Genomic DNA, 25,712 nt, shown 5'->3' with positions numbered 1-25,712 from the left:
GGAGAAGCAAGAAGTTTCCAGGGCTTTCTGTTGGGTTCTGGGGTTCTGTTGGGAAGGCATGGGCGGGGCAGGGGAGAAAAGCCTGCTTGCAAACTCATCCTAGTTCTCTTGATTTTTCAGCACTTGACTTCTAGAAAGTCACATTCCCCACTGCAAACCCTTTCAAAAAAAAAAAAAAGGATTTTCTCAGCATCGGTATTTGGACCAGCTTCCCTTGGAGGTGGGCTTATTCTGGTAACATCTGGCCACATAGGGGTACTGGGAGTCCGGTCCAGAGAAACTTTTTTTTTTTTTTAACTTTCGGCAAACTTTATTCATTATTTACTTATTTATTTTTTCTATTAACATATAATGTATTTGTTTCCGGTGTATAGGTCTGTGAATCATCAGTCTTACACAATTCCCAGCGCTCACCATAGCACACACCCTCCCCAGTGTCCATCACCCAGCCACCCTATCCCTTCCCCACCCCTCCAGCAGCACTCAGTTTGTTTTGGTCCAGAGAATCTAAGTAAATCATGGTGAGGAAGAGGTTTGGGGGAGAGGCTGTAGCACCTTATCTAACCACTGGGAAGCAGCCCAGTCCCGGAGCCAGCCTGAGTGTGCTTCTGTTTTGCACCCTGGTAGGGGGTCAGATGGACACTGAGCAGGGGGCGTGATTTCCCGAGGCTCTGAAGCAAAGCCCACCTGGCCTTTTCTGGGGCACCCGTGGCCTCCCATGGGCAGGAAGGAGGATGCTGAGACGCATACACAGCAGGCGCCCCATGCTCCATGCACCCCGGCTTCCCCCATTGCCACACTCATGATGCAACCTTCCTGCCACAGCTCAGACCCTCCCCCCGCCACGCTCACTTGGCCCTGGAGGTCTGGCCCTTGACCCCCAGGCTTGCATGCATGTGGCTAAATCACTGTAACTGTCCACAGCAGCCCTCACTCTTCCTGTGGTCAATGCGGAACCACCTCCCCATCTTACCAAAACATAGACCTGTCTCCCCCAATTCTTCACAGGCAGGCAAGCCTATGCCTCAGCTACAATCTCTCCATTCTATTACGTTCTAATCCCAAAGAAGGGCCAGAAGTAGACCCAAACCATTCATGTTGCTGTAGCTTTATTAGCCAGTGATAGAAACCCAGCTAGATCCATACAGAACACATATGGAACTGGCACACATCTGGAGGAACCCTCCCACCCCTCGCCCCCTCCCCTGGCCCTCAAGATAGGTCATTCCCAGAGCTGGCCCACTGTGAGCTGTCTCAGTAGATCTGCCCATCTGAGCCCCCTCTCCTGAGGCACAGCAGGACATGCAATGGTTGACCAGAGGGCAACACAAAGCCTAGTACTGATTCTCCCTTCCTGCAGAGAGCGGTCTGGGGCCAGGGAAGCATCTTATGCGTTATGAAGGACATCTCTCCCCTTTGCACCCATAGCCTTCTTAAAATCCAAGAATTTCCCACATAGTTTCATCTCCAGGAAATTCCTGGAGGTTTTTGGACAAAGCCAGATTTCTGAATGTCAGATGATGGGGCATTTATAAGGCTAAGGGCCAAGTCATTCCTTCAACACACATCTAGAAAGGACCAACTGTGCGAAAGCTCCTGCTGGGCACTGGGTGGGGTAGAGAGCTCAGCATCTGTTCAGAAGCTTGACAGATAGACTGGTGATCCAACTTTGATCTACACGGACCCCACCTCCTTCCCTTTGTGGAAGCTATGGGTAGAATCTCTTCTGGGTGGAGGGATCTGACTTTAAGGCTGTTCCCCTGCAGAGTGAGAGGCAATTGGACCCAAGCAGAATTGTGGGTCCTTCCTCCATTAGGACACACAGGACAAGAGGGCAAATCATACACATGGATATTTCTAGACCCCAAAGTAAATTTGAACCCAAACAGAGGATTTGGGGATGGGGAAGAGGAGGCTTGGAGGAATCTCCATGGGTCATATCGATCCTCATGAGAGGCCACAAGAAGTGAGGGCTTTCTTCTTGGGAGGCCAGCAAGAATCAAGTCTGAGAACCAAATGGGCTGCCAGTGGTGAAGAGTGAACACTTCAAGGGAAAAGGCTTCTGAGAGAAACAGTCACCCTCGGGGTGCTATCTGGAACGCTGGGGTCTCTTGATGCTTATTGTTCAGGGCCGGCTGATGTCCTGTCCCAGGGGCAGAGGATAGGGGTGCGGGGGACGGGCTCAGGGCACCATGTTCCACCACTTGAAGGAGAAGGGCTGCCGGCGCACGTTGGTGCCGCAGTGGACCTCCCCGTGCAGCATGTGGTACGGGGTGAAGTCGTCGATGAAGGTGCAGTGCAGGCCCAGCGGCTCGAGCAGGGCGCGCACCTTCTCCTCCAGGCAGCAGCGGCCGTTGATGATGGGTCCGAAGGGCTTGGGGATGCCCAGGTGCTTGCCCAGCACCAGCATGTTCACCTGCAAAGAGCGGGGTCCCAGCTCAGGGGTAGCACTTTGTTATCAGCTCCGCCTCGACACCTGCACCACACCTGGCGGGACCTGGCACCTGCCTTGCGCGCAGCCCTGAGAAGAGCTCCTTATCCTTGCATGCAGTGGGAGAGGCACCTGGGCTGCTGAGACTCTAGCCAGATGTGCCATCCCACGGGAACAACCACAGAGCTCCCAGGGACAGCTCATTTCCGCGGGGACATCCCTCCTTACGGGCGGACTACGGTGGCTGCCATGTTTGTGGGGCAGAATCGCAACTTCCTAGGTTGTAGCTGATTGGACCAGGGCAGACATCTGACCCACGCTGGACCAATCAGATTCTCTCTCTCTCTCTCTCTCTCTCTCTCTCTCTCTCTCTGCGGTATTTGAAGTTGACAAAGTGGGTCGGTCCAGTGGATCGTTGCCCGTGTCTTGTGTCTCTGTGGCGATGCTACACTAAACCTCCTGCTCCGGCTAAGGCTGGCTCGGGTGGCCCTGTTTCCTGCAAAGGCTGGAGGCATTTACGTAAATGCAGATCCGCCTTAAACATGCAGGAAGGAAGGGGATTGATAAAAGGAGGGGAAACCGAGTTTTGCAAATGGGGAAATGGAGGTGGGCATAAGGTTAGCCAGAAAGGGGAAGAGAAAGGGGGGATGAAGCAATGGTGGTGTGGACAGGCTCCCTGTAAGGCTCTGATGGTGGGTGAGTTGAGTTCCTCTGTGGGGTGGAGGTGAAGGGGGGCTGGAGGAGGGGAAAGGAGGGAGGGGGTGGACTGTTGGGTCATCTGTAGCAGTGCTACTGGAAGTGTGGTCCTGGGAGAGCAGCCTCAGCGCCCCCTGCTGAATCAGAACCCATGGGGTGGGGCCCCAGCAGTCCAGGTGTTCCAGAGGCAAAGCCCTCCGGCCTCAACCAAAGGTCATTTCCCCCAAGAAGCCTTCTTGGAGCTCCAGGCCTTCCTCTCAGGCTGGAATTGCTTTGTCCCACCTCTCAACTGGCACAGGACATTATACAAAAGATATCCTTGAGTGGGACACACGCTTAAGGGGGGTGAGGAGAGTTTCCCAGCAGTAGATTAGACTGGAAACTCCCTGAAAGCAGGGAGCAACCTTAATCCTTTCTCTGACAGTGTATCCTAAATATCTGGGGGTTGGGGGAACAGCTATGCACTGGGACAGAGGGGACACAGGGAGTGTCTGAGCTCCCAGCTGATACTGAGTGCTATGCATACGTAACCTCATGCGACCATTGATTCCCTCCACGAATATCAAGTGGGTCCCTGGGTGAAGGGAAGGGCCGTTGCCTGATGGTCCTTGAGCAAGGGGCTTGGCCAGTGAGCCTTCTGTAGTGGCCAGGACAGTCAGCCAACTAGACACCCATCTGCTGGCCATCCTGGGACCCCTGATTCTCTTTGCCACCCCCACCAGCCACCACAATCCCACACATGGCAGTGACCAAACATCTTGCTCTTCTGGGGAGCAAAAGCTTGGAGCCTAACTTGATGAAACAGGTTTAACTCACGAACGGTGGCCTCACCAAGTCAGGGAAGAAGGCCACCGCCTTTCTCCTCTCAGTCTTGAAGAGCTGGGGGATGTCGATGATGTCCCGTTCTGTCAGGCCCAGCTCCCGCTTCAGTACCTCCCGGTTCCAGTCGATGCAGCTCTAGGGGGGGGTGGGTAGAGTTGGAGAGACCTTATCAGAGAGTTTTGCGCGGACCCAAGAGGTCCTGTCTGGTTAAGGAGACAGGCTGCCCATATACCCATGGGCTAAACTTTCCACACAAACCTTACCTCTGTGTCCCTTTGTCAAAATACACCTATTCTGGGTCCCACTTCTCACAGCCCTGTCCTACCAGCTGGGCTAGTTCCAGAGTGTTCCACAGCATTCTCTTTTTGTGAGTGTTCCAGAATGTTCCATCTTTAGCCCTCTTGCCTTCTTCAGATCCTTCAGTCTTATGGTTTAAGACATCATCTACACACAGACAATTCCCACATTTCTACTTCCTAACTGCATAGAGAGCCCACCCTCTTTCCTGATCTCAGATTTGCACATACAGCCACCACTGGGCACCTTCAGTGGATGGCTAATTGGCACATTAGATAAAACATGTCCAAAGACGCACTCTTCATTTCTACACACGTCACCCCTCCCCCCGCCAGTGTCCTTCAGCTCCATCAAGGCAGCCAGCTGCGTGAGCCGAAAGCCTTGCTATCCCTCCACTGCCTCCTTCCCCCTTACCTCACACCCATCTTCAGCAAGTGCCGGGGGCTCTACCTCTAAAATATACCCGCAGTCTGACCTCTTTCCACCACCTCCACTGCTCCCATCTGGTGGACAGCCATCCCCCACCCAGCCTGAACCAGTCACCCTGCTTCTTCCACTTCCATGCCCTGTGGCAGCCCTCATTCTGTTCCTCGTGGACCTCCAGCTGGGGGGTGGGTTAGACTTGACCAAGAGCCTCACTGCCTGGCTCCAGCTCTGAAATCCCACGGCCACACCTCCCACCAGCTGTTAATGGCCAATGCTGAGTGCAACAAGGGTAATAAGGCAGACCCATAGCCATCTTGGCTTGTGGACCGCCCCCCACCAGGGCCCCGCCTTGCTGAACCTGTCTGAGACTGCATGGCCCTACAGGATGCTTCCCTCAGGCTTCCTACCCCCTCACCCACAGAAGGTCTGGTCTCCCAGCTCCCTCCAGCTCCCTTCCTCTTCCTAACAGCTTCCCTGATGGGGCATGAGCACTGAACTGGGGGAGTCTGGAGCCCTGCCTTCTAGCCCCTTCTCTCCTGGGCTTCAGTTTCCCTGGAGTGAAGTAAGGCATGGGTTCAGGTGCCTTTAACTTTCACTCATCTCAAGCGTTTACACGCGCTGACTCCTTTAATCTTCTCCACTTTATAGAGGGAGACACTGAGCCAGAGGGAGGCCAAGCGTCTCCCTCAAGGTCACATACCTAGTGGGTGGTAGGGCTGGGATTTGAACCCAGCTTGCCGGGGCCCAGTACCCACAGGCTTAATCCCCTCACCTTAGCTGGAAGGTGTTGTCCCTCCTGATCAAGAACTTTCATTGGCTCCCCATGACAGCCGGAGTTTACCCTTGACCTCCTAAGGCTCCACTGTGAAAATGCCTTCCCCTCAGGACAGGTTTCCTTGTCCTTGGTTCGCAGGCACTGTCCCTAACAGGATTCCTGAATGCTTAACTCTGTCTTGGCATTTCCTTCTTAGATGACAGCTTGCTGGGTATTCTGTTTGCCCTTCTGGACCTTCGGTATGGCCTTCTCCTCTGCTCTGTGGCTTGGAAGCCTAGTGCTTGGAATGGGGGGCTCTGTGCCCACTGCCTTCTGGCTAGATGCTGCCGATGGGGCACTGATAGGAGGCGGGGGGTGGGTGGCAGAATGCTGCTGGGATATTTGTTCTTGAAGCTCCTTCACAGCCAAGTCACTGTGGGCTGGCCAGGAAAGTCACAGCTCCTATCTGCAAGCCCTCTTCTCATGGTGACCTCTCCAGGTTCCAGCAGCATGTTCCCTCCCTAATGCCATCAGGTCTAGAGGTAGTGACAGCTCCCCTCTTTCTAACCGGGGGGTATTACACAATCTCCTGTTGATTTCCTCGGATTCTGCCTGCACCTTTATAAATATTCCCTGATTATGGGACGCCTGGGTGGCTCAGTTGGCTGGGCAACCGCCTTCAGCTCAGGTCATGATCCTGGAGTCCTGGGATTGAGTCCCGCATCTGCCTCCCTGATCAGCAGGGAGTCTGCTTTTCCCTCTAACGTTCCCCCTTCTCGTGCTCATTCTCTCTCTCTCTCTCTCTCAAATAAATAAAATCTTTAACAGGTCACCCAGGTGGCTCAGTGGATTAAGCCTCTGCCTTCGGCTTGAGTCATGATCTCAGGGTCCTGGGATCAAGCCCTGCATCGGGCTCTCTGCTCGGCAGGGGGCCTGCTTCCCCCGCTCTCTCTCTGCCTACTTGTGATCTCTCTCCCTCTCTGTGTCAAATAAGTAAATACAATCTTTAAATAAATAAATAAATATTCCCTGATTAAACTATTCCAGTTTTCCGGCTTGAGGTCCCTCGTGTTTCTTGCTGGGACCTAATGTCACTACCCCCACCCCCTGCTATGAAATATTGATATATTCTCAACACAGCCACAGAGTGATCCTTTCAAAGCATAAATGCCATCAGGGCCCTCCTCTGCCCAAATGCCCTAGTGGCCTCAAATGTCAACGACCTTGCGATACCCTCCATTGTTCGATGACCCAGCCTCCCCTCATCTCCCCAGAACCCCCTGGCTCATCCTCAAATATCCCACGCCCCTTAGTTCTACCTCAGGGCTATCGTCTGTGCCCTTCCCTCTGCCTGGATGCGTGTCCTCCTCACATGCACATGGCTTGCCCCCCATTTCTCTTGGATCAGAGGAGGGGTTGGAGCCCCTCTGCCTGGGCCAGTTCCAGCTTGGGCTTTCACGGACCCTGAGCCTCGGACTCTGTCCCCTTTGCTGTCCCCTAGCCATGCCCACCGTCTCCTCACAGCCCTGTACCTGCACGAACTTATTGAAGCTGATGAGGTTTGCGTTGGAGAGGACCTGGTTGATGGAGACGGTGTTGACCGGCTTATCCCCTGAGAGGGAGAGAGAGATGTTAGAGGAGGAGCAGGAACGATGCCAGAGTTGAGGATCACTGGCTCTGGGAGGCAGCCAGGCAGAGGTCAAGTTCACAGCTACTGGTCTTGCGAGTCAGTAGCTCTCTGGCCTTTCTGGACATGGGGTAGACACCACCCAGCAGAGCTCGGCCTGGCCATGGCACAAGCCTGGGGGTGGGAGGGGTGGACAGGTAGCTGAGTGCCACGGAACTTAGAGCTCTATTTGAGTATGCCGGGAGTGGAGATGCCTTTCACCGGAAATGTCCGCCCCTTCTAGGGCACTGGGTGCCGATCCCTCTTCTTTGCCGCTGGCCTTGGTAGTGGGGCTGGGCCATCCACCTGTCCATCAGCCCTGATGGACCCTGTACCTGCCCTCCACGAGGGGAACTCATGGCCAAGAGTCTCCTTGGAGTCTCCATGATGGGCTGGGCGGGGAAGGGGAGGTTAGGCTCACAATCCTCACAGCTGCCAGTGAGCTCTTACCAGGGGCAGGCCCTGGATTCGGTTCTCCACATTCAATACCTCATTTAGCTTCCCTGTAACCCCACAAGGTGTGCATCGTCACCTTCTTTACAGATGGGCACCTTCAGGTCAAGGAAGCAAAAAGACTCACCCAGGAGCTTACAGCTAGGAAACAGGGGGCTTGTGATTCAAACCCCAGCCCAGTGCTCACAAAAGGCAGCGAACCTTGACCAAGGGGAAAGACAGACCCCCCCTGGACCCATGTGCCCGTCTGCAGGCTCGGCATCCCCTCCGACCCAGCTGGGGTCCGCCAGCTCCATTGCATGCTTGCTGAGCCCTTTGGGCCAGTGACTCCCTTGACTTCCCTGTGCTCTTGGGTCTGCAGGAGGAGGGGATAGTAAGTGAGGTCTGGCACACAGTGTGGCCAGTGAGATGCTAGTGTCCTGGGGCACAGTGGCTTCATGTGGCCTGGTGGCCATGAATTCCCACATTCTCCTTCCCATCTGAACGGCTGGGAAACCCCTCAGCCTGTTCCTGGGTCTTGTTCACGGAGGACGTGGTCCTTCCAGGAAAGGTGATGATCGCTTTCCCTCCACCCGATCTGTAACACCTGGATTTGAGGCTTTTTCAGGTTTGCTCTGGACCCAAAGGCATTTAGCCATGATCCTTATGGGAACAAAGGGGCTGGGAAGACTGTGTTTCTTCCACTTTACACCTGGGGTTCCAGGGTAGCCTTGGGAATGGGTTGAGGATCGTAACCGGAGAGAAAGGAACTGCAAAGTTCTACTGAGAGCTTCTAAATTCTACACAATCTTTTCCCTTGGAGGTTTGGTCCAAGACATTATTTATCTCCCATGAGGCCAAAAAAGCTATAGTTCCCCCAGCCAAAGGTTTTTGCCCTGAGACCGCCAGGGTCCCTGTCGGAGAGGACCAGTCCTCTCTGATTCACACACTTTTGGTGGGGATAGGGCGATCCCAGCAAGCAGGCACCCCCAGCCCCAGCCAGCGATGGCTCTCAGAATTCTTTCCAAGCATAATGGGAATGTGGGACCCATTGTTCAAAGAACAGGAAAAAAAAAAGTTTCAATAAACATACACAAATAAAAGGACTTTTCTTTCCTCCAGGGTTTCTCTCCCGCCCTGTCATGTTGGTGTTTTACTTGCTCTTGGATGTCATGCTCCCTTGGTCACAGGACACCCACTTGGTGAACACAGACCCCCGCAGGACTGGGAGCCCCAGCTGAAACTTGGCACGTGTGCACAGCCCACCAGCTGCCCGGCATCCCAGCCCATGAGCCACAGGACCCACATCAGGCCAGATGTCTCCCCTTCCCCCAGGCCTGCCATCCCAAGCCACGGTAAACAGGCAGAATCCGCACAGGGGTGTGCTAGCTCCCTTGCTCAGGGGTGGGCAAGAGGCTCAACCCTTGCGAGGTGCCCACCCCATGACCTGGGGCACTGCCAGTCCACGACAGGGACAGTTAATGCCAGGACACACCCCCCCAACCCCTGGGGATGCCAAGGGGCCCATGTACCCAGGCCTCCCCAAGCCCGGGCTCCTGCTACAACCACCACCGCAGTGGGGAGGAGTTTGAGAAGGGGAGGCCCCACCAGCTCCCACTGCCCATGGCTGAGGCTTCAGGGATTCGGGGGGTACAGAAGGGATCTCACCCCTGGGAGGCAGCAAGAGGTGTCACTCACGAAGCCCAGATGGTTAAGAACTTCAAGACAGTGATGGCAGAAAAAAAAAAAAAAAAAAAAAAAGACAGTGATGGCCGAGCATCAGACCTTCTAAGGTGAGGGCGTGGTCCGATGACGACAGGTCACAGGCCCATGCGGCTCGTCATGTCCCTGCCCCTAGTTGCAGGCAGCAGGGGCCGGTGGGGACAAGGCATACAGCAACAGTGAGGCTCTTTGCGGGGACCACCCCGCTGGATAGACTTGGCCATCTCTCTCTCAAGTCATGATGTGTTCTGCTTTAGATGGGGGTGGGCAGGAAGCCTGGGATGAGGGACACAGTGTGGGTACCCACCAACAACCCCTTGGAACAGGAGGGCCCTGCCATGGCCCCACTTCTGCTTTTCCTGGAAGAGCTTGAAGCAGGCGCTAGGGCTGGCCAGGAGCATCCGGAAGCCCTGTGTGGAGAGGACAGAACCGCCTGAGTTCCCCGGCCTGAGCCCGGCCCCCTGGAGCTCATCCTCTGACCCAGACACCAGGGACAGGCAGGTCACGCCATCCTTACCTTTTCATCAGGGGCAGGGACGAAGCTCAGAAACTCATCTACATGGCCCACGGCCAACCAGTCCACAAAGAGCTCCACGGGGGGCTGCACCCGCTGCGCATAGAGGAAGTCCCGCACCACCTGGGTGACCCGGCGGCCGCTAGACCTGGGGCCCGAGGGGTCAAAAACATGGCTTAGCTTAAAAATGTCTGTGCAGAAAAGGAATAACAAAGTTTGAGTTTCTACAATATCCAATTTTTTTTTTTTTAACAAAAAACATGCACTGTGTCCTTTAAATTCTGCCCAAGCTGAGCTCTTGAACAGTTGGAGGCAGGACAGCTCGACCCCACCCAGTCGGTGACCCCCAGGTCTTGCCATCCCAGCAAACGCTCAGAGCCGCCCTCCGACCCATCTTCACTGGCTCCCAGAGACATTCACCACCTTATCCCATCCCCTGGGGCCAGGCGGCTCTTCTGGGAGTTTAACTTGTGTCTCTCTTGCTGTGGCCTCACCTTCTGTTCATCAGTGGAGAGAGAGATGGACAAGATCACCCCAAGGAACACAGAGCCCCAGCATTTTATGCTCGTGAACTTAACCCCCATTCTTCTTTGGACTTCCACATAAGTATCTAATGGCACGGCCCAAATTTCCTCTTTCTTTTTTGTCTTTTTAAAAACAGGATCCACATCCTGTTGGAGCCCAAGGTAGGGCTTGAACTCAGGACCCTGAGATTAAGACCTGAGCTGAGATCAAGAGTTGGATATTTAACTGACTGAGTCACCCAGACACCTTGAACTTCCTCTTTCTGTGGGATCACATGTTGAGGGCAGTGAATCCCCTCCAAAGCCTCTAGATTCACCTTTATTTGACTGCGAGTTTGTTCTAACTACTTTGTTGAATTTGGATGCCTCAATGCCCTGGTCTATTCCACAACAAAAAACCATCACCATATAATTCCTTTTCTTTTGCATCAGTATCTCTGTGTCACATGTTGAACAACAAATAGTCTATTATTCTGTGTGTATAAGTGTGTGTGTGTGTGTGTGTGTGTGTGTGTGTATTATGACATCTCATTTTTCATGTCCTATACCTTCCTTCTCCTGTTCTCAGGAAAATATCTGATGGTAGTCATTTACATTATAGTATGAATAAGCTCTTGAAATGTAATTGCTCTGAGACTTGAAGCTTTTTCTTCTGGAACTATTAATTAATAGACTGTTATTAGCAATATCATTTCTTTTTGGAAACAGAAGACCTAAGTTTAGTCACAACTTTGGATTCCGTGTGACCTGTACCAGGCCACTTCACCCTCTCTGGGCTCACTTGTGAAATGAAAAGGCTGGACTGAATTATCTCTTAGGTCTCTGCTCACCGTGGCCTTCGCAAAATTCACCAAGGTCAATGGACAGTGTCCGGTCATCAGCCCACTGCTTCCCCTACCTCATCTAGAAGTAGGAATTTATCACTCCTCGTGGGTTCTCTCCCAGGAGTGGAATGATCCCTCACCCCCACCACCCCTGCCACCATCACCACCCTCCACCGAAGGAACACCTCTCCTTGCCCCTCTCTCACCCAGGCAGGTTGCCCCCGATGAGGATCCTCCCCAAGGGGTACTCTTTCCCATTGGCCACCACTGGGGGGCTGACCTCCAGGTTCCCGAAGGAGTCCAGGCCACTCACAGCGCTGTCTAGTGGTTCCCGAGTCACATAGCCGAAATCTGGACCCTGGCAGGGGAAACTGAGTCAGGCTAGGGGTGGGGGTCACCAGAAAGAGCTTGAGCCAACTTGCTGGGCTCTGAGCTCCTTCAGGATGGGGCAGGGGTGTCTGTCCATCATGGACATACTGAGTCAAGGACAGGGATCTGACCTATTCAGTATTTCACGCATGCATGGGGCTAAAGTTGTGAAACACACAGGCACTCTGGGCCTGCTGCCACATGAAAGCACGTTATCTCCGTGGTCACAGGGAGACCGTGGATAGGGCTGCAGTTGCCTATACTCCCCATTAGACATGGAGCCTGAGGCTATGGCCCCTGCCCCTTTCCCTCTGAGCAGACTTCCTGCCAAGTGCAGCCCAAGGGCAAGTACCTGGCTGTTCTAGAGCAGCCTGTTCCTGGGGGCCAAGTGGCTGAGGATGGACCCTCAGTCTTTCAAGTCAGAAAAATGGGAGAGCTCCCCAGGACCATCTCTTAGAAGCAACTCAAACAACACTGAGGCCCAGGCAAGAGCTTCTACCACCACCTCTGTGATCCAGCAGGGGTTGGAAGGGTCTCATGGTCTCTCCAGCGTCAAGGGAGTCTCCCCTCTCTCTTCTAGGAGGTCCTGGTCCTTGAGGACCATCTTCACAGTAGTTCTTATTACCAGTGTTAATCTCAGCTAACAGCACTGTGTGCTCCCTCTGCCGAGGACAGAGAAGCCTCAGAAACACCTGTGAGGCCAGGGCTATCACATCATTTTTGCTGATGAAGAAACCGCGGCTCAGAGAGGGGAGGTGACTCACGCCAGGCCACACAGCATCTGAGTAACAGAGCCTGGTTGTTCCGCCCCCGGAAGCCTGAGTTCTTAGCAGCAGCCCGGCCTCACCCCGCCCTTACCTAGGGCTACCAAATTCGGTAAATAAAAAGTATAGGATGCCCACTTACATTTGAATTTCGGATAAAGCACGAGGATATTTTTAGTATAGCTATGTCCCTTGCACGGTTGGGAACATACTCATACCAAAAGTTCCTCATCGCTGACCTGAAATTTGAAGGTAACTAGGCATCTCCTGTATTTTATCTGGTCGCTCCTGTCCCTAAAGAACATGGTCCCCACTACCGCGCCCTAGAGTCTACACCCCCGTGGGGCTTTGGAAAACATTCCTCTGCCCTCCGAGCCAGGCTGTAGCCTGCGGCCCCCGACCACTCACCAGGATTCTTTTGTAAGGGAAGTCCTGCAGCTCCCCGTTTCTGGGGGAGTCAAAGACCACCGGGAAGGTCTTGTGTGGCGCCTGAACATAGCCCAGCTCCATCTCGTCCTGCAAACGAGAGAGGCACCCCGTGGACAAGGAAGCCTCCTTTGGGACTGAGCCCTTTGGGGAGGACTGTTCTTGCAGGTTCTTTGTTTCAGGCCAGCTTTGCCCTTTGGGCTGAAGAACACAGGGGTTCTTGACACCTGCTGGCTGGAGGAGGGGCTGGAGGCTCAGAGACGGTGTGCTCTCACCTCTGGTCACACAGCAAGACAGGCGGGGAGTAACTAGAATGTGGATGTGACACTGTGGGGTGTCCCCATGCCGGATCAGGGAGAGTGGCCACAGAGAGGGGCTCGGGGTGGCCTGAGTTGGACAAACAAATCTCTAGACATCAGCCGGCACCTCTGGCCTCCACACCTGGTCAAGGGCAGGGCTGAGGGGACCAAAGGAGGTATAGGTCTGCCTCCTTCTCAGATCTCTCAACATCTAGCCCAGCTTCATCCTGACCTCTCTGGTCCGGGAGGCAAGGATGGCTCAGCACCCCTACGACATTTTCAATTGCAGGGGCAGGGGGAGGGGGGTTGTTGCAATAGTTCACCACACTAGGGCTTCTCAGCCTTAGCATTCATGGTCCTTGGGGCCAGACAATTCTTTGCTGTGGGGCTACCCTGTGCATTCACTGTAGGACACACAGCAGCAGCCCCGAGCTCTACCCACTGGAAGCCAGTAGCATCGTCAGGGTGACAGCCATTTCTCCAGATACTGCTAAATGTCCCTTGGAGGACAAAGTCGCCTTCCATGGGGAGCCATAGGGCCGGGCGCTGAGGGTAGGGATTGTGTCCCACACCTCCACCATCTCATTCAGGGCCAGCCCCGTGCCTAGCCCAGATCCTGTGGGTGAATGCAGGTTCAATCCAGTGCCCGTGTGTGCCTGGGTCTCTAGAAAGTTCTAGGGAGAGGGAGGGAGCTCTAGGTCTATAGTAAGAAAAAGGAGTGCTCTGGGGAGGACAGTCACAGCTCCCAGGTCCTTCTAGATATCCACAAGCAGCCCCACCCCCCAGCCCCACCCCCAGTTAGGCTGGGCCAGCCTCTCCCTCCACAGTCGTCCTCTCCCTCCGATGGCGTCCTAGCTGGACACTGCCCAGCAGCCCCGGTACCTGGATCCAGCGGTCATTGCGATTCTCGTCCTGTGGGCAGATGGTCAGCTTGCAGCCGGCCTTCCTGGCCAGCTCCGCCACCGCATCCACGAAACACGTGTTGTTCCTCACACTGCGGACGAGCCCGGGCAGCGCGGCTCAGGACCGAGCCAGGTGTGGAGGCAGGAGGGGCCGCTAGTCTCCGAAGGACACCCATACTCACCCACATCCCACACTCACCGGCACACGTACACCTCCAGCGGCGGAAGGGTGCTGGGCGTCATAATCCAGGGTGCTACGCGGAAGACCACGGTGTCAGTGAAGATCGGGGACTCAGAGAAATCCTACAGCAGAAGATGGCAGATGGGGAAGAGCACTGACCTTGGAGTCCAGAGGCCTGGCTGATGCCTCTAGCATCTCCTCCTTTCCAGAGGGGCCGCAGCACGGGTTGGGGAGGTCAAGAGGTCTGGGGTCCTCCACACCCCTTGGTGCCCGTCTCTCCCGGGGATGGAGCCCTCTCTCACCCTCTCCGCCCCGGCCAGCCCTCACCTCGTTGGAGTCATCTAACAGGGTGATGTGGAAGGAGAGGAGGCCCATGAACCTGGCGTCGGGGAACGAGAGGCCCTCCACAAAGAAGCGTTCCTCGTCCCCGTGGAAGCGGGCCACCTCGTAGGACACCTTGTCCTGGCCCAGCACATGCCGGTAGGCCTCGCACGAGTCTTCAGGACCTGGGAGGGGACGGGAGGGACGGCTGTGACCTCTAGGTGGGCCCACAGAGCACGAGGGACGCAGGAGGAGCTGGGCCAACCTCACACGCCAGAGAGCAGCCCCCATCTCTGCCCTCCCATCCGCGAAGGAGAGAAGATGCTTGATCCGCAGTGTGGGCGAGCCAGTGGAAAGGCCATTCCTTTCTAAGACGCCTGTTCAGACCTTCTGGAGGACAGCCCAGCAGCATCTCGCAAAGGAACCTCTACTCCTAATGAGCAATCCCACTTCTAGGTGTCTTTGCTACAAATACATGTATAAGGGTATTCACGCTGTTTAGTCATTGAACAAGTATTTACTGAGCACCTACTGTGCATCTAGGAGGCCAGGTTCCAGGCTCAGGATACAGCCGTAAGCAAGACCCCTGCCCTCGAGGAACCTATGCTGTGGTCAAATCAGAACACCAAGAACTGCCCTGTGCTTAGGGCAGTGGGTGAGCGACAGCACGCCCGTGCTCCAGAATACCACGCAGCTGTGCAAAAGACCGAGGCAGAGCTGTGTTCATTCAGAAAGGAATGTCCACCACACATACACATGCACACACACGTGCACACACACGCATGCACGTTTGATGCCTACGGAGAAAAGTCAGGAAGAACAAATAGCAAATCGTTAACAGTGAACGCATTTTCAAAAGTCAGGTTTAGGGGTAGGGATGAGGAACTCTCATTTTTTGCCTTATATGCTTCTATCTTGTTTGGTCTTTTAAAATTTTTTTAATTTTCTAAAAAGATTTATTTTAGAGAGAGTCCACGTGTGTGAGTGGGGGGAGGGGCAGAGAGCAGAGGGAGAGAGAAAATCACAAGCAAGCTCCCCACTGAACATGGAGCCGGATGTGGGGCTTGATCTCAGGACACTGAGGTCATGACTGGAGCCAAAACCAAGAGTCAACGCCCACCCCACTGCACCACCCAGGCGCCCCTTCTTTGAGCTTTTCAAAAACGAGTATTTTATTACTTGTATGCATTTGTATCTTTAAAAGGGATTCTATGTCCTTGCTCATACTGTGGCTCTGTAGAACAATTGTCATTGGTTTTGGGGGGAGATGCATGCTAAATTCTGCAGGGACAATAGCCATCGTGTCAGGGAGTGGCTTTACAATACAGAGAAAGCAAGAGAAGTGAACAGTGGTAGTTGTTGAATCTGAGTGACTGACGTCCAAGGGATCATCACTGTTCCCTCCACTTTTCTGAGTGTTTGAAAGTTTTGATAAGAATTTCCAAACAGGCTTAAATTATATTTTTAAATATGTCTATTTAAGATTTTATTTATTTATTTGAGGGGGAGGGGCATAGGGAGAGGCAGAAGCAGACTCCCCGCTAAGCAGGGTGCCTGACTTGGGGCTTGATCCCAGGACCCTGAGATCACGACCTGAGCTAAGGGCAGGCGCTTAACTGACTGAGCCACCCAGGTGCCCCTGAATGTATTTTAATTTATCCAATCAAACAACCCTGGGCCATGGCTGTGTGGGGACGCCAGCCCACCTGTTTCAGAGTTTCCCCATCTGACCATGTTTCCTTGCCCCCCAGGGCAGGCTGGAAGCCAGAGCAGAGCCTGCCCTCTAGTCCAAGGTGGGGAAACTGAGACACCTCCCCCCTGGGCAGTGGGCACAGGGGCAGAGGAAGGGCATGAACTCACCGCAGGCGTGGAAGACCCGTGCCCACTTGGCATCATAGCTGGAAGTGTGGAGGATGAGTCTGTGGTCATCGAAGAGGGCAGCAGGGCCTTGGGTCCTCAGGACCATGACGGACATGTCTTCCAGGTCTGTGGAACCAGAGGGGGCAGCAACTCCATGGGGCCCTGACACTCCGTGTTTTCTCCTCCTGCCCACCACACACCCCCCTCCCGGGGCAGAGGGTGCCAAGACTTGGGTCTCTGAGCCCAGCCTGTGAAAATGCTAGAAACTGTCAAGAGTGCAAACCATGAGGACATCTGAAGCGTGTGCCACGTGAATGTGTCCGATCCTCTCTGGGCCTCCGCTCCCTCACCTGCCCAGAGCAACGGGAAGTGCAGATTGGCCTGCCCTTAACCCCGGGGACAGGTGAGAAGCTTGCGGTAGGTAGGCCACCTGGGTGGCACGCAGCTGAGAGTCTGGTCTCAGTCCAAGCATCACTCCCTGCTGAAACCAGGCAGGCCCCTCCCTCCCCAAGCCTCAGTGCTCCCCAGTCTCAAATGAGGGACAGATGTGCCCACATTCCAGAGAAACTGTGACTGCCCGCTCCCCAGGCCACTATTGTGGTCTTCCTCACGGGGCTGTTGTGCGCAGTGCGGGACTGACTTAGGACGTGGGGCATCCTGAAATGCAGGCCCGGGGTGCCTGGTGGAGAGGCTGGATTTGGGGTGCGGATAGGAAGCTTTGGATCCACCACAGACAGGCTGGGAGGGGTTAGCTGCCTGCATGAGGCAGGTTTTGAGCGACATCAAAGGGTGTCTGGGAGCTGGAACCCTGGCCCCCGGTGCTCCCTCCAGTGCGACCTACGGGGTCGCTGAGCAGTGACCCGGGGCACCCCCTTACCTTGCAGGCAGTGCACCTGCTGGTCTTGGTTGTCCTGGTCATAACAGTTCAGATTGTCCCTGTCGCAGTTCACCAGTAGGATGGCTCCATACCCGCCGGGCCCCCAGACCCAATCCCGCTGCCAATGGCAAAGCATAATTGGTGATGGGGCTGACAACTGTCCTCTGCCCCCGCCCGGCAACCTGCTGGCCAGCCTCCTGACCCCCGTCTCCTCCTCCCTGCCCTCCCTGCGAGGACAGGTACATGCTCACGGAAGCACTTCCTGCACCAGACGCAGCCGTGGCTCCAGACTGCCCACACCAGCATTTCCAAACTACAGAGAGGTCTTTCATGGCCAAATGCAGTGTGGCTTGGGCCAATGTCCTATTTCTCACCAACTTCCTGATTACAGATCTGTTCCCGGCTCCAGGCCTTGGCTCCCGCTCGTCCCTCCACCTGAAATCGCCTCCCTCTTGCATCGCTTTAGAGCCTAGTTCAAGCGGACTTCAAAGGAAGTCTTCCTTGTTCACACAGCCCACCTGGACCTTCTGCTAAGATCTCCCAATGTGTTGAGTGCCACAACAGTTCAGCCCAAAGTTCTTTGACAGCCTCATATTTGGCAGAGTTCCCCTTTCTCCTAGATCAGAAGATTGGCATGCCAGGACGGGGGCCACCTCTGGCCCGCTGCCTGTTTTTGTAAATAAAGTTTTATTGAAATAGTCACATCCATTGAATTGGCTAAAGCTCTTTCACACTACAATGGCAGAATTGAAGAGTTGCAACAGAGACACTTTGCAATGCCTGAAATATTTACTATCTTACATTTACAGAAAAAGTTTGCTGACCCCTGAGCTAGACTGACATTCCAGAAGGACTTTTCCCCATAAAGCAAGGCGTAGCCCAGTCCTGGGCATGTATATACTTGATAATTCTTGGTAATGATTTTTCTCCTGGTGAAAGAACACCCCCAGCCATGCCTGCTTCCCATTTGGCTCTTCCGACCTCGGCACCAGCTAGGAGGCAGGGGGATACTTGTAATGGCCTTGCCCCTCCTAACCCAGACTAGGTCAATGCTAACCTCCATGCCCCTTTCTGGGTCCAGGTTGAGTCACCTTACCTTGTCCACAAAGCTCCTATTCTGCCTGCCCTCACAGTTCAGGTCACAATCCAGAGCGATGTCTGTAAGGGGAAGACAGAGCGTGAGTCACTATGGGGTTCCCAGGAGTCCAGCACAAGTCCAATAATGCATATTTTGCCTCTAACAATGCCTCCTGCAGACAGAGCATTTTCAGCTTTATTGCTAAGTGCTTTGCAGGTGCTTGTATCCATGCAAACTCCCACCCACCATCCAGGAGCTCCCAATTCCACATCTTTGGCAATGCTAAGTATTAAGCATCTTTCTATTTAGGTTCTGGTCACTGGGACTTTCTCTTCTGTGAATTGTTTGTTCATAGTCTTTGCCTGTTTTGTTAGTTTATGTTTTTTTCCTATTGATTGGAGTTCTCCATAATCTGTGTGTACCAAATCAGCTGTATGCATTGCAAATTTCTTCTTGCAGTCCATAATCAGACTCCCCCGCCCCGCTTTTTGATTAATGTAAGCTCTGTGCCCAAGGTGTGGCTTGAACTCACAACCCTGAGTTCAAGATTCATGTGCTCTGTGGACTGAGCCACCCAGGCAGCACCATAGTTTGACTTTTTTTTTTAAGATTTTATTTATTTATTTGACAGAGAGAGATCACAAGCAGGCAGAGAGGCAGGCAGAGAGAGGAGGAAGCAGGCTCCCCACCAAACAGAGAGCCCGATGTGGGGCTCGATCCTAGGACCCTGGGATCATGACCTGAGCCGAAGGCAGTGGCCCAATCCACTGAGCCACCTAGGCGCCCCCATAGTTTGACTTTTTGCTTGTCTTCTGTTGTGTAAAAGTTTTAAAATTTAGTACAGTCTAATTTATCATTGCCCTATCTTCAGGTTCACTGGTCCTCTCTCCAGCTGTGTCAAGTCTACCACCAGGAGCATTTTAAAAAAAATCTGTTACCATGATTTTTAGTTCTAGCATTTCCATTTGACACCTTATAGTTTTTATCTCTCTGTTGAAATTCCCCACCTGTTCATTCATGTTATCTACCTTTTCCTTTATTGTATTAATCAATCTGAGTTACTATGCACAGAGTTTACGTGTCAATTTGTGTTCAACTGGCACAAAACTCTTAAGGTGGAAAAGCAAGGTCCAGGCCTGGACTATGTCTCCCTTTGCTTCCAAAAGGAGGAAGTGTAGAGGCATGCCTGTGTCCACCTGCACAAGCACAGAAGATCTCTGGAAGGATGCTGGGCTTGGGGAACTGGAAGTCTTAGTTTGGGAGAAAGGGAAGCTTACTTTTCCATATATATACTCTTTTATCCCATTAGAATTTTAAAAAATATACCCTTATTTGAATTTCTAAAATAAAATGAGTTGATGTTTGTAAAAAGACCCCTGTTCCTTGACATTCCCAGCCACCCCCCACCCTTGGCCCAGGCCCTTGCAGGGCCCCAACTTACCAACACAGGTGAGGTAGAGCACCGCATAGGCCAGGGGCAGGGGCTCATGGCTGGAGTGGTAGGAAATCTGAACCTGTAGAGAAATGGGCTTAGAGTCAAGCTGGCAGAAGCCAGTATCTTCCATCCCAAAGGACAGGTCTTGGGGTCTAGCAGGACAGAGAGAGGGTCTCAGGAAGCTCTGTGCACTGAAGTTGAGTTCACCAACCCAGCTCTTCTGTTAGTCTCTGTGCCATTTATTTTTCCATGCCTTGTTTGGCCCATCTGTAAAATGGGACCATTTTTGAGGGATTCCCTGGAGACCCGGGCCCCTGTGCTGCCAATGACTACCGTGTGTCTTGGCCAAGCCCCTGCTCCCCTTTGGATCTCTGTTTTGCTGCTCATAAACTGAGGAGGTCTCTGACTGTGTAGGGTTTAGGGACCCTCTCTTATCTGGGGGATTCAGATAGGTTTGGTCTTGAGACCAGCGCCTCTGGGTTCTTTGACCTTGGCTGAGGTCCCTCACCTTTCTGAGCTGTCTGTTTTCCTCATCTGCAGAACAGCAAGCATATGGGTCCCTGCTGCCCGCAGAGGATTATAGTGCCGCTGAGAAACAATGCACGTACCGGACTGACCCCATAGGAAGGGCCCCAGACATGCCTGCTACTGTTCATAGAGGGCAGGTGGCATCAAGTGAGCTGCTCCAGAGCTCTGGGCTCAGATTCCAGATCCACCACTTGTGACTATCCTGGGAAGAGTCACTAGCCCTCTCCGGGCCTCAATGTCCCCTGCTGTAAAGTAGGGATAATAATAGTCCCTACCGCAGAGGGTTGATTGTAGGCTGTGACCATCAAAGAAGGATGGTGGGTGACATGCTCGGCGCCGTGCTTGGCCACGGCAAGCCCCGATAGCTGTTAAAGGCTGGTTTGACCATGACTGATGAGAACACAGCTTCAGGCCCACGTGTCAAAGCTCCTTCAACCCACTGCTCTCTGTTTGCACGGAAGCTCCTGATGGGGGTCCCTCAGCTCTGTCAGAAGGCTCAGGATCTTACAGGGGCCATTCACCCCTCAGTGCTGGGAACCCCGAAATCCTGCAATCACTGACCCCCAACTGTCAAGCCTGAGTTGGGGCTCAGTGGTCTCAGGCACACAGTTACCTGGATCCAGGGCAAAGGTGGGGGAAGGGGAGGGGCAGGACACTCTGACCCTCCTCAGTTCCTTTGGTCTTTGGCATCCACATGGCCCCCAGCTTGGCAGAGCACCCAGGAGGGGCCCCTCACCGGCTGGCTGGTCCTCTTGCCCTGCCCCAGGGACTCTATCCTGAAGCTCACCAACTCTGCTACTCACTAGATCTGCTGACTTTGGGTAAGTGGTTTCGGTTTCCTTGTCTGTAAAATGAGTTCATTTACCTGTCCGCCTGCATCACAGAGCTCCGTGGAGGGGCTCATCTCAGATACGTGGGTGGGAAAAGACAAGGGGGTGATGAAGGGAACCTACCCCCCAGATGCCAGGCAGTTCTGTGCAGAACACAGCTACTCTGAACCTTGGCGGCCCCACCGATGAGATGGAGATCAGACCCTGCCTCTCGCAGCTGCTGTGAGGCCTGTGTGAGCTCATGGCTGTCCAGGGCGTGGCATATGGTCAGTGGTCCTTAAAAGGTCAGCTTTTTGCAACACCACCCCTGACGTGGAGTGGAAACCTGTCACTCCCGCATAACAAGCTACTTCCCATGACCCCTTTAAGGGGGCATCACCTGGGCCAAGCTCCAGGGCCACCCCATTTCTTTCCTCTTTTAAATGCCCCCTGCCCTGGGGGTTCTGGCCTCAGTCTACAGCTGGGGCTTGTTAAACCCACCTTTGGTGGCTGAATGAGGAGAGGAAGGGAAGTTACCTGCCCGGGAAGGGAAGGAAGTCAGGGAGCAGGTGGATTAGGAGGTGAGGCACCGTGTAGAAGGGAGTCTCCCCATCACTGGTATCCCCCATTTCTGCTTTCTCTCCTTCATTCAGGGTGGCAGAGATCTCCTAATCAACCCTCAGCCTGTAGATGGGGAAACTGAGTCCTGACCCAGAGAAACGGGGACACCTCCCTTCACCAGCGTCTTGGGAAACAAGAAAAGGAGCCTATGTTGACTCATGTTCCACCCTACACCAGCACCAGGAGGAAAGTTGCTGTGATCATCCCCATTTTACAGATGGGGAAACCGAGGTCCAGAGGGCTGATGTGACTTGCCAGCAGACACACAGTTTATGTCTGTAAGCTGCAGGGCTGGCTAGTTCCAGGGGCAGGTACTTACCCATCACACTACCCTGCCGTCTGGGTAAGTAGAGGGTGCCGGCCCTTGTGGAGCTAGATCATGACCCCATCCCCCCCCCACCTTGGACCAGGGGTCCTGCTCACATGACTGTCATTGAGGTCGTTGCTGGGTGAGTTCATGACCACGATGATCTCCAACCCCGTATCAAAGTGCCACCGCCTGGTGTCCGCGCGCTCCCGGCCCCTCTCCACACTAGGAGAGATGTAGATGTCCACACCGGGGGTCCCATAGACCTCAAACATCTCTGTGCCCTCAGGTACCGACCTGGGAAGGACAAGAAGCCATGGGAAGTTCTAGAGGGATGCAATAGCTCTTCAGATGCTTGAGCTTTGGCTCAAACTCTTGCTTCCTCCAGGAAGCCCTCCCTGACCACCCCAATCCTCTCAGATCCCCACAGCAAGCTCCTGGGAGTGAAGCCTGGACCCCACACGAATGCATTCACAATCTCACATTCCCAGGTTCTGTGTTCATTAACATTTCCCTTGTGAGTTATTTTAACTCCCAACAAAACCACAAGCTCTTTGAAAGTTAGGACCCAATTGAGTACTTTATAATCCCCCGGTGCCAAGCTGGGCACGAGGAGCTCAGGGGACACCAGCCAGCAAATGGACCCCAGTGCAACTCTAAGACCACGGCTTTAAGAGAAGTCTCCCCCTCAAGGTCCCAACGCATCCCTCTTTAGCAGATGAGACGTCCTCTGGGAGTTCCCTAGGGAAGGGCAGTAAATCTTGTGGCGTGCCCACCATGTGCCGAGTGCCTTGTAGTTCCTGGCTCCTTTTATTCTTACAAGTCTGCAAAGTGAGTGGTACCATCTCTAATGCAAAGGTTAGAAACTGAGGCTCAGAGAGATCAAGTACCAAGCCCAAGATCACACAGCATTGAATGGCACAGCCAGGTTTGCCTTGCGTCTCTGACCCAGAGCCCCTGCTTCTCCGTGGCGCTGCAGAAACTGGGAAACTGGGCCAGATTCAGTCAAACAACCCATCATTATCTGTACGGTTAAAAAAGTCTATGTCATTTGGCCCTGGGACTGCATGTCCCCCACCCCACCTCCAGCTAGTCCGGAGTCCTGTTTGGAATCAGTCTGTTCACCCTCTGATTGTCTGTAGGGTGCCTGGGGCGCCCACTGTGCCCAGAGGTATTGCCAGACCGAGGCAGATAGACCCACTGCTCTCCCCACTGCCCCAGTAACTTCCATCCCATCGGGGAGTTAAAAACAGCCCTGCCCGGGACAGCCAGATGGGGCTTATGGCCAGGAAGTCAGTGGTCAGTGGAATCCCAAGTAGGGACAGGCCACTGTGAGCCAGAGGAACCAGAAGGCTTCCTGGACGAAGCAGCATACACATGTGCTTGGGGGATAACAGGAGCGGACATTTGTTGAGCTCTGGCTATATGCTAGCCCGGTGCCAGGTTCTTAGGTCTATTACATCACGTAATCCTTTCAATAAACCTAGGAGACGCAGACTACCATGGTCTCCCATTTTACAGATAGGGAAACAGAGGTTAAGTAAACCGCCCAAGGTCATGGAGCTAGTAAGTGGCAAGGCCCAAGCCTTCTGGTTCCTGAATCCATATTCTCACCCACCACCTCCCCAAGAGTAATCACGATACCCCTAGCCCCCGAGGCCCCCATACCCAGCACGCTCGCCGGGGCAGGCCTGGCTGAGCTTTTCCAACCAGCATTTATTTCATCCTCACTGTGGCCCTGGGAGGAGGGATTATTACTCCCACTTACACGTGGGGAAACAGAAGCTCAGGACGAGCAAGAGTCTTCCCCACATTAGCACAGCCGGCGCTTCGACTCCAGGCCCTTTCCCCTTCTCTGCCCCACTGGGAGGAGAGCAGACCTCCTTCAATACACCCTCTTCACTCCTCCACCAGTGGGATCCTGATACTTCTCAAAAGGCTTTTTTTTTTTTTTTTTTTTAATAAATAAAGAAATAAGCCAAGCCCAAGCTCCACTTCAGGAGGCGGGTCCCAGCCCAGGGCGTGGCCCTCCCAGGTGTCCTCACCAGCGGGGCGGGGCCAGCACACCTGCTTCTCCGCCCAAGGAGGGCTGCTAGATTTAGCAAACATAGATAGAGAACACCCAGATTTCAGATAAACAGCAAATAGTTATTTTAGTCTAAGGACGTCCCATGCGATATTTGGGACAAGCTTACAATAAAAAAATATTCATTATCGGAATTTCAAATTTAACTAGGCATCCTGGATTTTATCTGGCAACCCTATTCCCAAAGCCTGTAATTTCCAGGGCTGGTGGTACCCTGGGTCCTGTTGTGCCCTGGGTGTGGGAGCCAGGCCCATCATGGGACATAAAGACTCTGGACAGAGAAGCATGGGGGCACAGAGACAGAGAAAGACAAAGAGATGTAGAAGAACCCAGAGAGATGGAGAGCCAGAAAGACAGAGACACGTGGAGATAGACTGGGTATGAAGGGCCCCCTCACCCCACTACAGGGGGCACCCTCAGCCCCACTCCCTGAGTCACCTGGCCTCCAGCTCCCCAGGAGGTTTATACACTTTCCATGAAACTTCCCCCAACCCCAAACTGCTGCTTGGACCCTGGGTGCCCGTGAACTCGAGGTGAACAGCTTGATGATCCTTCTGGTATGGGACCCCACCCAGCTCCCCTGCCCCAGCCCCTGGGTTTGGGGTACCTCCCTGTATGAGGCACCAGGGATCCGATGAAGATCCTGCCAGGCCTGGGGGGAAGATGCTGAGAGCCCCGTGGTGCCAGGACCAGAGTCAAGAGTCAGATTCTAGACTGGGCTGGGTCGCACATAGGCCAGGTGACCCTGAGAAATTACCCGGCCTCCCTACAAAGTGGAATGATGACACCCATTTGGTCAACCTCACGGGCAATTGCAAGGCTCACATGAGATCATAGGGAAGGCTTGGAAAACCGCCCATCCGAGATGGGGGAAGGGTGATAGTCAAGTAAATTATGAAACGGGAAATGAGCAGACAGAGGCAGGTTGAGAGGGTGGACTGGGGGGGCTGGGGGACAGCTTCCTGGAGAGAGGCAGGGGAACCAAGGACAAGGAGGAGAAACATCTGAGGGGAATTACTTTCACAGTGAAGCCTTAGGAGGTCAAGGGTAAACTCAGGCTATCACGGGGAGCCAGCAAAAGTACTTGATCAGGAGGGGCAACACCTTGGAGCTGAGGGGAGGGGGTTAAGCCTGTGGGCGTGGGCAAGCTGGGTCCAAATCCCAGCCCCACCACCCACTGGGTATGTGACCTTGAGGGAGAGGCTTGGTCTCCCTCTGCCTCAGTGTCTCCGTCTATAAAGTAGAGATTAAAGGAGTCAGTGCATGTAAATGCTTGAGACAAGTGAAAGTTAAAGGCACATGAATCCATGCCTTACTTTACTCCAGGGAAACTGAGGCCCAGAAGAGAAGGGACTAGAAGGTAGGGGTCCAGACTCCCCCAGTCCAGTGCTCACGCCCCATCAGGGAAGCTGTTAAGAAGATCAAAACGGTGGCTTCTGGGAGAAGAGCCTGCATCAGGTACAGGGGGGTCTGGATTTCCCATCTTGTGGAGGGCAGGGGAAGAAGCCAGAGGCTCAGCAGGACAAAATTTCCTCTAGCCTGTCCACCCCGAGCTGCCAGCATGTTGGGCTGCCCCAGGCCCAGCCCAGCTTTCCCTCACTGAGGCTGTCCACACACGGGATGGGCTGAGGCTCTTCCCCACACTGAGCAGCTCCGGCCAGCCCAGGAGCCCACCTGCAGGCCCTACAAGCTCAGTTGACAAAGGGGGGGTGGAAGCATGCTACTGTGACCAACAGATCTG

General features: G+C 53.9%; 1 protein-coding gene across 1 annotated transcript in view; it reads right to left on the bottom strand.

Annotated features, from left to right (window-relative positions):
* Nucleotides 1-328: 328 nt before the first annotated feature.
* The window catches only part of PADI3 (peptidyl arginine deiminase 3), a 29,670-nt gene continuing 4,286 nt past the window's right edge, over nucleotides 329-25,712 (bottom strand). The window contains exons 2-16 of the mRNA XM_082685558.1: nucleotides 22,002-22,182; nucleotides 19,627-19,699; nucleotides 18,204-18,265; nucleotides 17,108-17,225; nucleotides 16,231-16,356; nucleotides 14,377-14,555; nucleotides 14,068-14,171; nucleotides 13,849-13,960; nucleotides 12,650-12,757; nucleotides 11,315-11,466; nucleotides 9,764-9,908; nucleotides 9,554-9,656; nucleotides 6,959-7,038; nucleotides 3,959-4,084; nucleotides 329-2,416 (exon numbers count right to left, since the gene is read on the bottom strand). Of these exons, the coding sequence (XP_082541684.1) occupies nucleotides 2,183-2,416; nucleotides 3,959-4,084; nucleotides 6,959-7,038; nucleotides 9,554-9,656; nucleotides 9,764-9,908; nucleotides 11,315-11,466; nucleotides 12,650-12,757; nucleotides 13,849-13,960; nucleotides 14,068-14,171; nucleotides 14,377-14,555; nucleotides 16,231-16,356; nucleotides 17,108-17,225; nucleotides 18,204-18,265; nucleotides 19,627-19,699; nucleotides 22,002-22,182 (1,903 nt within the window). The 3' untranslated portion in view covers nucleotides 329-2,182. The remainder of the gene's footprint in view (nucleotides 2,417-3,958; nucleotides 4,085-6,958; nucleotides 7,039-9,553; nucleotides 9,657-9,763; nucleotides 9,909-11,314; nucleotides 11,467-12,649; nucleotides 12,758-13,848; nucleotides 13,961-14,067; nucleotides 14,172-14,376; nucleotides 14,556-16,230; nucleotides 16,357-17,107; nucleotides 17,226-18,203; nucleotides 18,266-19,626; nucleotides 19,700-22,001; nucleotides 22,183-25,712) is intronic.

Source organism: Mustela nivalis, assembly GCF_964662115.1.
Source record: "Mustela nivalis genome assembly, chromosome: 10".
In the NCBI taxonomy this organism is placed as follows: Eukaryota; Metazoa; Chordata; class Mammalia; order Carnivora; family Mustelidae; genus Mustela; species Mustela nivalis.
This window is presented reverse-complemented; position numbering and strand designations above follow the sequence as displayed.